At 39.8% G+C, this 13,159-nt stretch overlaps 1 protein-coding gene across 1 annotated transcript in view; it reads left to right on the top strand.

Annotated features, from left to right (window-relative positions):
* The first annotated feature begins 1,369 nt into the window (after nt 1–1,369).
* Nucleotides 1,370–13,159, top strand: part of LOC139562905 (leucine zipper protein 2-like) — a 186,539-nt gene continuing 174,749 nt past the window's right edge. Inside the window, exon 1 of the mRNA XM_071381046.1 lies at nt 1,370–1,576. Coding sequence (XP_071237147.1) covers nt 1,515–1,576 — 62 coding nt within the window. The 5' untranslated portion in view covers nt 1,370–1,514. The remainder of the gene's footprint in view (nt 1,577–13,159) is intronic.

The following is a 13,159-nucleotide window of genomic DNA, read 5'->3' on the forward strand; positions in this document are numbered from 1 at the left end:
GAGACTTCCGCTTTCTGGCTGATGCGCTACGTAATTGAGACGGATTATGGTGCCCCTTTTAGGACACTCTCCGGTCACCGAAGCATGATGAGGTCCAAAGCTGTCATTAAGAACTAGTCACTGTGTGTTTCCATGCATGGGGCTTGGACTAATTAGACCCTAATAAATAGGTGGAAGTCCTGCAGAACGAGGTGTAGGTTACTACCCCGTGGACAATGGACTCCAAACTCTATTAAATCCTTAATGGAATAATTTATCATGCCTATGGCGTATGACCTCCACCTTTTTGTGTTGTCGTGTTGAATATTCTGCCCGTATTTCACACCGCTCTATGCCTATTTTAAAACATGCACAAAATCCTCTACATCATGTTGACGAGCACTAGTCTCACTAAATCTTTGATGAGGTCAACAAACACCCCAAAAATCTGAAGAAAGGATGGTGTGGAACGGGGTTGAAGGAATGACATTTATCACTTGATATTTCCATCCCCCCTTTCTATCAACACGCCACTTAAACTCTAGACCCTTTTGTTTGTAGCATTTACAGGTGTCAAATTCAGCATGCTGGTTCATTAGGACACATCCTATTATGGCTGAATCACAGAGGCTGCTGGTGAACCCTGTGGTTGTTCGGCGGATGACACTGTTGCTCCCATCGTCGCATAATTGCTCCTGTGGTCCCTTAGAGTGCAGGTAATAATAGGTGCTGAGTGAGAGGCAGGGATTCTTCAAGCCACAATGAGGAAGAATGCCTCTCAGCTCTCACCACCAGTGGCAGCCCACTGGGCAAAAACGGGTTGAATCCATGTTGTTTGCACATCATTTCAACAACAGCAAAAAAGGTGATGGCGTTGAACCAATGTGAGATACTGATTGGATTTGCCAAAAGTCCTCAACGTAAGGGAATTACGTCATTTGTTCAACCAATTTTTAAACTAAATCAAATGTCATGGTGATATTTCTTTGTTGATTTCACGTTGAATTCACGTCAGTGAATTCACGTTAGCCAAATGTAAATCAAAAATAGACATTGAACTGAAGTCTGTGTAGCCAGAAATACTGAGGAGTAATTTTATAATAATAGTATTTTTGTTTTGTTTTTTGCTAAATCAAATTGGATGGGCCTGGAAAGGACAGGCTCCCTAGTGGGTGGGCCTGTGTCCATCCAGGCCCACCCATGCCTACGTCCCTGCTATCCTCAGTGGGAGCTGCTCTCATCTTTCCAGTCTGTTTCTTCCCTCTTACCACCCTCATTAATTTCCTCATTAATAAGTCTGTCTGTGTCACTGTGTTATTTAATGCCAGAGATCCTCCCTTGCTCTGTTAGAGCCACTGGGTTGCATCTGTCTGTCTCTCTCTCTGCCTGTGTGTGCGTGCGTGCGTGCGTGAGTGTGCGCAGGCAAGCGATCGAGCCAGTGAGTGAGAAAGCGAGAGAGAGAGAGAGAGTGAAAGGGGAAAGGAAAGCAATCGAGAGGGAGAGAGCGAATCGGAGTGAGAGTGCAAGACAAAGCTATGAAATTAATCCGAGCTATTTGCCTCCTGCTTCTTTGTCCAGCTTTGAGCCTCAACACTAGGTAAGTCGAAAATAAGAAGGGTATATTCTTCTTCCTTCACCTTCAGTGATTCTGAAAGAAAGGGGGAGGGTGAATGCACAATGACTAATCATAGAAGATACTAACGTTAATCTTTAGCTCCGGTCAGTCCTACGAAATTGGTTGAGGCAGCCTGGGTTCTGGCGGGAGATGCCTGTGTGCGGAGCATGATGTTCTAAGGCAGTAGACTGAAGGCAAAATAAAGGTTTATCTGTTGAACTATTCTCTTTGTTAAACTGAAAGACATATGTCTTTGGTGGTGAAATTCACTGGCTAAAAATGCCTTGGAATTGTGTAGGCATCGCTTACTGGGATTGCGGTAGGTCTTGTCTCCTGCTTGCTGGAAGGGAGCAAGTTAAGTCTGAGCCGGCTAAAGAAGGAACTGGGCTGCCCAGAATGTTGCAGTGTCTTGAGAGAGAGAGAGTGTGTGTGTGTGTGTGTGTGTGTGTGTGCAGAATAATGCATTGAGGGGAATAGTAGGATGAGGGGAGGAAGAGGAGAGGCGAGAGAAATTGAGAGATGAGGCGACGTGCAGTGCGGAGGGAGGTTTTCATGATTTATTTAACCATTGATAAAATCATTCCTCTTTCAAACTAGTGCCTGAGCACTACTCCCATTACTGGGGTCTTTGTGAAACAAAAGCCAAGGTTGTTAGAGAGTCTTAAATATGGCTTAAAGACAGCTAGCTACACATTATGAAACTTGCTCTCCTCTCATTGCAGTTGTGTCTAGTTTGACATGATGGAATTTCAGCTTGGGTTGGTAGACCTCTACAAGTGTGCTCCTAAGTGATGAATGTAGTGGCAGAATATGCAAGCACAGAGACATACACATACACATAGACAATCAATGCATTTGCACATTTTGCAGAGCCCTGAGAGATTTGAATAAGCTAATTTGATGATGCTGGAGATTTTAAAAATTCAGATTCCGTTTGATGTTGAAAGCAGACTTTATATTGGATAATGAATATGCTGATGAATGTTAGAAGTTTGGGTTGTGTTTTACAAAGTTGAATGACATACACTACATGACCAAAAGTATGTGGACACCTACTCGTCGAACATGTCATTTCAAAATCATGGGCATTAATATGGAGTTGGTCCCTCCACTCTTTTGGGAAGGCTTTCCACTAGATGTTGGAACATTGCTGAGGGGACTTGCTTCCATTCAGCCACAAGAACATTAGTGAGGTCAGGCACTGATGTTGGACGATTAGGCCTGGGTCGCAGTCTGCTTTCCAATTCATCCCAAAGGTGTTCGATGGGGTTGAGGTCAGGGCTCTGTGCAGGCCAGTCAAGTTCTTCCGCACTGATCTCGACAAACCATTTCTGTATGGACCTTGCTTTGTGCATCGGGGCATTGTCATGCTGAAACAGGAAAGGGCCTTCCCCAAACTGTTGCCGCAAAGTTGGAAGCACAGAATCGTCTAGAATGTCATTGTATACTGTAGCGTGAAGATTTCCCTCCACTGGAACTAAGGGGCCTAGCCCGAACCATGAAAAACAGCTCCAGACCATTATTCCTCCTCCACCAAACTTTACAGTTGGCACTATGCATTGGGACATTTAGCATTCTCCTTGTTGGAAAGGTGGCATCCTATGACGGTGCCACGTTGAAAGTCACTGAGCTCTTCAGTAAGGCCATTCTACTATCAATGTTTGTCTATGGAGATTGCATGGCTGAAATAGCGGAAGCCACTAATTAGAAGGGGTGTCCACATACTTTTGTATATATAGTGTAAATTACCCCAATGAGACACTTGAAGTCATGATTGAGTGAGTGACTGACTGGCTGCTTGATTGATTGATTTGACTAATGACTTATATGTAACAAGTGGCATTAATGTGCCAGAGGCTCAACTGATGTGTTAAGCTCTGTTGCTCCCCAGTTACATAGACCAGAGCCAATTTATAAAGATATATCTATATACTGTATATGGCTAGGTACGGACTGGATTTTCTTCCTTGAGGCCCCGACACCATGTCCTTTTCTTCCCTTGAGAGTCTCCCATAATTGGCCAAATAATGACCATTCTGTGCAAAAAAAACAATTTAGACAGGCACACTGCTAAAGATGAAGCCCATCTGGGATTTGCCAGAACTACCTTATGGCCAGTCCATTTCTGTATATGGCTCTGACCTAGACTAATTCAATGGTCCCTCAGCAGGTATCTACTACTAGACAACTCTGGCCGTTTCTAGACTTGACAGTTCATGCAGCTTTAGAGTTCTGATCAGGGAATTCTGAATGCGTCATGCATCTATCTACACCTACATTTTAAAAGTGTCTACCGTGTCCACAGTGTGTCCGGATTCCGTTTTCTCACGCTATATTCAATTTCCTGTATGCATTCTACAAACGGTGGAATAGGCAAAATATGATAATAACACAATAACAACTGATGGCAGTAGCTAACTACTGTAGCCAACTAGCCAGCTAACCTCTGTAGCTAGTCAGCAAGCTAGCAAACAACGCTAAAGGGATTGCAAATGGGTAAGTTTTTCTAAATATTAGCTAACTGGCTAGCATTTGAGACCAGTAAGCATGTTCCTCACACTCTAGGCACATATTTCCTCCAACGTTATAATGAAAGGTGCCTTTCGGTCCCAAAACTCAAGTTTTCTGGAGTCTTGTGGGAGGAGTGCTGATGACGTCGCCCACTGTATGCGCTTTCGGGAGCCTGATTCCTTCCAGACTGAGGAGAAATCCGCAAACAATGCATCCCAGACCAACTCCTGAAGTGGTCAGCCAGATCTGAACACAATCAGACCACAAAGCGACTTTTGTGTGTCTAGACCAGTCTTTTCAATGCGATCTTTGAATTCTGACAGCAGAAGTCGCATCTAAGTGTCAAGTGTAGACACGACCTCTGAATAAACTGATCTCAATACGCTGAGTAATATTACCAGAGGAATTATCTTCTGGTTGCAAATTGACATGAAAGGTGTCATGTTGACTTCTTGGTATATACAATTAATTGAAATACAATGACGTAGGCATGAAGTATTATATTGTAGACTAAACAAACTCGCAAATTGTAATAATGTTTTTCATAAAAGTCCTTATTAGTAAACCTCCCCACAAGCAAACAATACTAGCGGTTTTCTTATGATCAAATACATCCAGACCAGTTGCTTATGCAGCTTTACTGACATCTATCTTGTTCTTTTACCAAGCAGTACATTACTGCTGCTTGACAGGATGTTGTTCATACATTGTTTCACAACTATAAGAGTTGTTGGCTGATATCAAAACTGGCACATAATTGACCAGGGAGAAAGTAACTGTATAGAATTGATTAGGGGAAATTCAACCTACTTTTGCCACACTTCCTCCTTGCATCTGATTAGGCTTAGAGTACTGTGGCTGTTTCTTTGTGTGTGTGTGCATATGTGTGTGTGGCTGTTTCTGAGTGTGTGTGTATGTTTGTGTGTTTCTGAGTGTGTGTGTGCACGCATGAGCTCCTGTGGCTGCTCACAACTCACAACAATGCAGTCCAGCCTATTCACCATTCATGTCTTTGCAAAGTCTCTTTTATGGGATTTTCACAAATGTTCTTTATTATTGACACTAACTTTGATGTTTCCTACCTACGCAACCATGTCTGGTAAATGCCGGTGTCCATTGGGAACTCCATAACATTAAATATTTAGGTACTGGCCCGCAATTAAAGACTGCCGAAATCCTTGGATGATCCTGTACATATCACACAGACAGGGCCTGCATTGCTTAGTCTCTTCACATCTGGCTGTAAATACTAAGCACATTGCATTTAAAATTCTTTCTTTGATGTTGGATGGGGTGGGGCATTAAAGAGGAATGCGGTTTATGACTCTGGAGATTAACAATGGGAGCCTGGCAATTGTTGTAATAGCCTGATAATACATGCTAATATCCAGTATGTCATCTTGCTGAAAGGTGATGGGGAATTGAATAGGTCCTTTTGTAATGAGAGCATAATGACCTAGCAGCTATACATGACAGTCGGTGGTAACTCAACTGATGGGATTCAGAAGCTTCCCATTGAAATGATGAACTAAATTTCTAATTTGTCAAGATACAGTATTTCCTGTGGATAAGAAATGTATCTTTCTCTATCTCTGGAAAATTGTAATCTTTCTGAGAATAACCCCAATTTGCAAGTCATTAACCCCGAAAGTCCTTGTTGGTCGTCTAACCATTACATATTCCTCCATATTTGTGGAATGCTTCATACTTGTTGAGATCATATAATTGAGATAAATCTTATTTAACTAGAAATTGTCTGGCTTGTCTTTGGTTTACAACTTATTTCATAACTAATTGTTTTCCCGCTGTGTGTGTTCCATATGTCATGTTCATGGCTAACAGCAAGCAGTTGTCGTGACTTTACTTTCATTAATCGGATGACTGTTATTTATTTAATCAACTAACTATGTTTAATTGTTACCCGATTAAATTAATCATGTAACAATTATCTCATTAGGATTTGGGGCACCACGGAAGAGGTTGTTTAAAGAGTTACCATCTCCCGAATTAAACTCTATAAGGTATATATCTATTTCATCGATAAACAGTCATCTTATTAATCATTACCTCTTATCATATCATCATTCGGAACAGTCGTAATCTCATGCATCTGCAAAAACCCCAGCCTTGCTCATGATTCAGTACTACACAAATTGGTTTAATTATTTATTTACTAGCTAACAAAATAATAACAGGATAACATACACACTTAATAAGTGAGACAAAGGTCCCTAGTGAACTTTTACAATATGGCATTTTACCCAACGACATAGAGAGAGAAAGAGAGAGAAAAAGACACTTATCGTCGATACATTTCAAAATTATTCTCACATTAGTCATATAGTTTGCACACAAACCGCCGCCTGTTTGGAATAGGAAATCATTAATGTATTTACGTGTGGGTGTCTTTGTCCATTGTGTAGTCCTCAACAGAACTACAGAGTTCACTCTGTTCCATTCGCTCCTGAAGCTATATGAAGATCAATGGTTCCAGTGGGGTGATGCGAGTAGTGTACTACGGCGATTTGACAAGGGTAGTAGGATGGTTTGAAGAGTTCAAGCTATTTTACTCAGGACAGCTAATCAGCTGTACCAGTGATTGTCTGAAAGAGGAGTTTGTCGGCTCTTCCTCCTCGTGTTGATTATTCAGGGTTCAGGATTCAGACCACTATGGACATGCGCTGCAGCTCGCCGTCTCTCTGGTCTAAAGGAAGGTGAGTTTATTTCTTCACCTCATGTTGAGGTTCAAAATTCCAATAATTTCAAACATGTAGCCTTATGTTTCCTGGTCTCTGAGATTCAGCGTTTAAACCATTTTAGACGTGGCCTGCAACTCCCTGTCTTTCCTGGTCTAATGTTAATTTTTTGTTGGCAATGCTTTTTATGCACTCTCGTCAAAAGGGGATTGTTCCGTCAGTCTGACAGGCTCTCTGACCTCATTCGGGGTGTGGCTACTTACTATGAACAGTTTATAGGAGATAGATTCTCTTATCCCTCCTAAAATTACATTCATATCTTAACAAAAATACTTTCATAATTGTTAATATTATATGCACAACGTATTGGATGGAAACTTGACAGATAAAGGGGCTATACTTTCCAAGTTACAGTATTTTGTTCATACAAAGTTTAATGACATCACAAAATGAAAACCCATATGACATTAGTTTTCTATTGCTCCCCACTGACCATTCCCCACATTCGTATGTTAGAAATATTGATCCAGTATGCACCTGACCGTGTTAGAGATTAAGAGGAAAAACTCTCTGTGAAACAAAGATCAAAGATATTGATCAAACAAAGATCAAAGATATATTCGAACTTATCTGGAATGGTGCTATAGATAATCAATTGTATTACATAGGTACCTATTAAGTAATTTAATAAAACAATACAATTTTACGACTCAAAAAAACCAAACCCTTCTTGCAACATGGGAAAGACTCAACCCCAAGAATGTTATTCTGTTACTATAAATACTTTAAATGTTTTCCCCCCTGAAGTCTTGGGTAATAGTTCTAAGCAATGTTTGACAGAGAAGTAAAGCAGTGATTGACTAGATCAGAGGGTCAAGTGCAGGGCATCCTGGGAATTAGACTGAACTATTGACAGGGGCAAGATGGTATATATGCATTGATGGACTGTGCATGCTTGGCCGGGGATAATGACCAAAGAGACCATCTCGTCTCATCCACCGCTATTGTTTAGCACCTGAGGTATTTAATGGTAAATGTGAGTGTAGTGGTGCTTGCTAGCTTGCTCTTTGTCTATCATCAGGAAGCGGCTTTGGCTCCTCTGCCAAGTAGTTAAGTCGGCTATTTGTGATTACGGAGTGAATGGTCCATCATTATTTTAATTAAACGCTCTGCTTGATTTATAACACAAGCATTTCGGAGCCTGGTTTGTTTGATTGACATCTTGCTCAAACACTCATGTATTTTGCACAGTAGCAATTTGGGATAACGGTGGACAATTTCAGATGGTTGATCACGATGACAAATTCATTATTAAAAGTCTAAGCTGTTTGGGGGGGGGTTCTAAGTTGACATAAATAATTGTTTTAAGAAGATCATTTTAGGACCTCTTTAGGTATAACAAATTATATTTAAAAAGGATTTGATAAAATATTGAATTTGGTCTTTACTACTATAGCCCATAGAAACGAACTGGAAAACACATTAAAACATGTAAAAAAAGTATGGAGTAAGGAGTAAGGTTTTGACGTGTCTGTACTATATCTAGCTCACATATTTAACCACTTTTTTTGGGGCACAAAACTACCTCCATACTTCCATTAATTTGTATGGGTTACCTTTAGACAAGTCCCGTGACACTTGTGGGGATCATAGAGCAAAACGGAGAACACACCATCGTGAGAGTCTCCCCTTTCTATAGGTCATTCGGATGTTTCAGACCTTTTCGTGTGAAGACTGCCACTTTCCACCGCAGATGTGGAAGGGCGACAGGCGAATGCATTGGATTGAGACACAGCCCATGCAAAAATCGCTAGCTTAAATTGACGTGGATTTTTTTATTATGTTACTTACACTCATAGAAATAGGGTTCCAAAAGGGTTCTTCAGCTGTCCCCATAGGAGAACCCTTTTTGGTTCCAGGTTGATGCCTTTTGGGTTCCATGTAGAACCCTCTGTAGAAAGGGTTCTACCTTTCTTTTCTAAGCTTGACACACCAGTGTGTCAATAGACTCTAGGGATTAAGCGTTGAAGGAAACACTACTGTTAAATAACAACTTGCGCATGGGATCTGTTCAGTGTTGGTATTCACCTGTCCTAATGGATACGTTGTCGAATGGGGAGATATTTATTTATCCCTTTACTGCATGGTGTTGCCGTATGGCAACATATCATTTCTTTCACCCCCTTGTTTCCCTGAATGAAAAAATACAGCACCATAACCTTTTACAGAAGTAGGGGTGAGGAGGGGCTTAGACTAGCCAATGATGCGCTTTGGTAAAGTCATGAGAAGAACCCACTCTGTGGGGCTTCCTTTCCCGGACACAAAACATTTGCGATGGGGGGAGGGGCCTGGTCATAGGCAAATTACAATGAAATCATCATTTTCTGTATTCTTTGGGCAACATTCACATGACTAATATGATTTCAACTTATTTTTGTAAAGATAACATATGGCCAAACAATATGTTATATATGCGTGGATAAAACAATTATGTTTAATATTCATAACATTATAATAATGATAGCATTATAAAAGTGAATGTCCATAGTATATATATATTTTTTTTACAACAAAACATAATTTCAGATAGTGTGAAGGAATAAAAACAATACAATTACAACTCAAACACCACATTTCTATTATAAAAAACATTTAAAAAAACATTTTTAGTAGTTTTGCATATTGTTAATGTTGTCGCACAAATCTCACAAAACGTTAAAAAAATATATTTTCCGAAAATGTATTTTACATTTGTCTATTTGGGGCCATTTTAAGTGAGAATGGTTCTATCATAATGCATGCAGTAGAGGGTTAATTAGATAGAAAGTTGCCTCCAAGATTAGATTTTTAATGCGAGGCGCATCATCACCATTGTAAGCGAAGCCCAAGAGCTTTTAACCAGTGCCACAGCTTCAGACGTTCGGCCTGATTTTCTGTCTTGACGTCAAATGATTTCATAAATGCAGAGGCAGGGTAGGTCTCGAGCCCTGAGATGAGAAAAATTACATTTGTGTAAGACGGTAATGTCCTTATAGTGTGAGGCAGGATGTGAATAATAATTGAAATTCGAAGGACACAGTGTAATCAGTGCGCCATGGCAACCACATTGGCCACATGACAGCAATGAAGTGGGCTACAATAAACAGAACCTTGGGTAAATCCCGACCAATGAGAAATTCATTAGAGGACACCATGATACAATAAGTTGGTATTTAAGGCCATACGTGACGTAGCACTCCATGTTTGTTTGCACCCATTCTTCTTGCAAGACATTTGATATGACCCCATCTTTGTTACTCAAATAAAGTTACAGTGAATCACTCATTTTCTCTTCATCTAGTTCCGGGAAAACGATAATTTTTTCCTTCAAATGTTATCTGCGTCTGCTTTTGCTTCTATGATACACTTAATTATGTTTTCTTGTGCGCTCGATGTTGAAATATGGATGTGAACTATGCAGAAGTGCCAAGCAGACTTTATTGCTGTATAAACAAAGATCAATATACATTTTAGAGCAGGATTGTCCTCTCCATGCTGCTGCTGAGTGTAATAACATAATAATAGGATTTTAAGGGTCAACTAAATAAGAGAGGATTTTCTATTGGGAGAGATGGAAGAAATGAGGCAAAAAGGGAGGAAATAATATGCAGGGAGCTTTTCCTCGCAGTCAGTGAATGGTGCATTCAAAATGTAATGTTGAAGAGCCCTGCTCAAGCAGAATATTGCTTATGTCAAGCTTTGCTTCAAATTAAATGCTGTCAAAACAAAGCTATGAAAAAGAGGGGAATGATTCATTTTAAACACGTTGGCTGGCGCTCTACTGTCATCTATTGCCAGGGAAGGAAAGTTGTGACATACAGTACCAGTCAAAAGTTTGGACACACCTACTCATTCCATGGTTTTTCTTTATTTTTACTATTTTCTACATTGTATAATAATAGTGAAGACATCAAAACTATGAAATAACACATGTGGAATTATGTAGTAACCAAAAAGTGTTAAACAAATCAAAATATATTTATTTTCTTCAAAGTAGCCGCCCTTTGCTATGATGACAGCCTTGTACACTCTTGCCATTATCATTTCAAAAATGTAATTTGTGGAATTTCTTTCCTTCTTAATGTGTTTGATCCAATCAGTTGTGTTGTGACAAGGTAGGGGTGGTATACAGAAGATAGCCCTTTTTGTTAAAAGACCAAGTGGGACTCTTTTTTAGCATCACTAAGTATTTTTGACAACTTTGCTAGCTAATGGCAACATTGCCATCCGTCTTAAATCAATTTGACGACATCATAATGATGCCAAAGTTGTTTCCTACTAATTATTTGCCTACTTTAGCAATGTCATCGCATTTTCAGGCCACTAAAGTGTAATTTAGAGGAAACAGTCATTAGCCCTCGTTAGGAAAGACAAGACATGACTCGACAAGCCACTTGCTCTTTAGAATGTTCATAACAATGGCGTGGCTATGCCAAAAGTTTGACACTTCAAGCGTGGCCAGGTTTGTGCAGTTTGCGATGGATGCTGTTTTTTTTGTTGTCATTTAACAGACATTCTTATCCAGAGCGACTTACAATAGTGAGTGTATACATTTTTGTACTTGTCCCCCATGGGAACCGAACCCAGAATCGTGGCATTGCAAGCACAATGCTCTACCAACTGAGTCACACGGGACCTTTTTCTGTTTTAAAGCCAATTCCTGGCAATTCTACACATTTTGCCACGGGGCTAAGTTTTTTTTGTTGTTGTAGTTTTAATGCAAAGTTCCTGCAATTCTATACATTTTGCAATGGTGCTTCAGAGAAAAAAGACACATTTTTAAAGCTAATTTCCTGCAATTCTACACATTTTGCCATGTCTTTTGCCATGTTTTTATGCTATCTGAGTGACTCAAACATTATAACAAACTCAATGCCATGACTGTATAGTTTTTAATTTGGTAATTGTTAGTTCTCAAAGATTATCTTATAAGAAAATATACAGCTCCATTATCATTTCTACATACATTTATATTAGTTGTTTAAATTTACACTGAAAACGTTTTAGCAACTCTATGTTACTCGGCTATCGCCTCGTACCTACGACCGCAGCACAGCCAGGCTAAAGCAGTCGTATACTAGGCCCTCTCGTGTACAATTGCTTCAATATACCCTTAAAATGTGCAGTTATAGTAAAGACAGTGTGTTTCATAGTTTTAGCTGTCAAGATAGAAGATAATATATTTATCAGCATAACCACATCATGGCTGTCATATTTGACGAGCAGGCGACTTTGAGATAACGACTCCCACCCCTTTGTGCTCGCACGGTGGGAGAATTTAGACAACCTTGACTCCTTCAAGACACCGCTACATGTCTTTGTCTGTTAGATAGAGGTCGACCGATTAATTAGGGCCGATTTCAAGTTTTCATAACAATCGGTAATCGGCCTTTTTGGGTGCCGATTATGGCCGATAACATTGCAATCCATGAGGAAACTGCGTGACAGGCTGATCACCTGTTACGCGAGTGCAGCGTCAAAAGGACCTTGTGGCTGCAATGAGCCAATGTAAGTTGCTAGCTAGCATTAAACTTATCTTATAAAAAACAATAAATCTTCACATAATCACTAGTTAACTACACATGGTTGATGATATTACTAGTTTAACTAGCTTGTCCTGCATTGCATATAATCAATGCAGTGCCTGTTAATTCATCATCGAATCACAGCCTAATTCGCTAAACGGTGATGATTTAACAAAAGCGCATTTGCGAAAAAAGCACATTCGTTGCACAAATGTACCTAACCATCAATGCCTTTCTTAAAATCTGCATATTTAGATAAAATAAATGCATGTTAGCAGGAAATATTAACTAGGGAAATTGTGTCACTTCTCTTGCATTCAGTGCAAGCAGAGTCAGGGTGTATGCAACAGTTTGGGCCGCCTGGCTCGTTGCGAACTGTGTTTCTTCCTAACAAAGACCGTAATTAATTTGCCAGAATTTTACATAATTATGACATAACATTAAAGGTTGTTCAATGTAACAGGAATATTTAGACTTTAGACTTAAATATTTCAATTTAGACTTAGTTGCCATCCGTTCGACAAAATATAGAAATACAGAATATTTCACTGAAAGAATAAACGTTTAGTTTTTTAGAAATGATAGTTTCCGGATTTGACCATATTAATGACCAAAGGCTTGTATTTCTGTGTTTATTATAATATAATTGAGTCTATGATTTGATATTTGATAGAGCAGTCTGACTGAGCAGTGGTAGGCAGCAGCAGGCTAGTAAGCATTCATTCAAACAGCACTTTACTGCGTTTGCCAGCAGCTCTTAGCAATGCTTGAAGCACAGCGCTGTTTATGACTTC

This window comes from Salvelinus alpinus, chromosome 33 (genome assembly GCF_045679555.1).
Source record: "Salvelinus alpinus chromosome 33, SLU_Salpinus.1, whole genome shotgun sequence".
In the NCBI taxonomy this organism is placed as follows: Eukaryota; Metazoa; Chordata; class Actinopteri; order Salmoniformes; family Salmonidae; genus Salvelinus; species Salvelinus alpinus.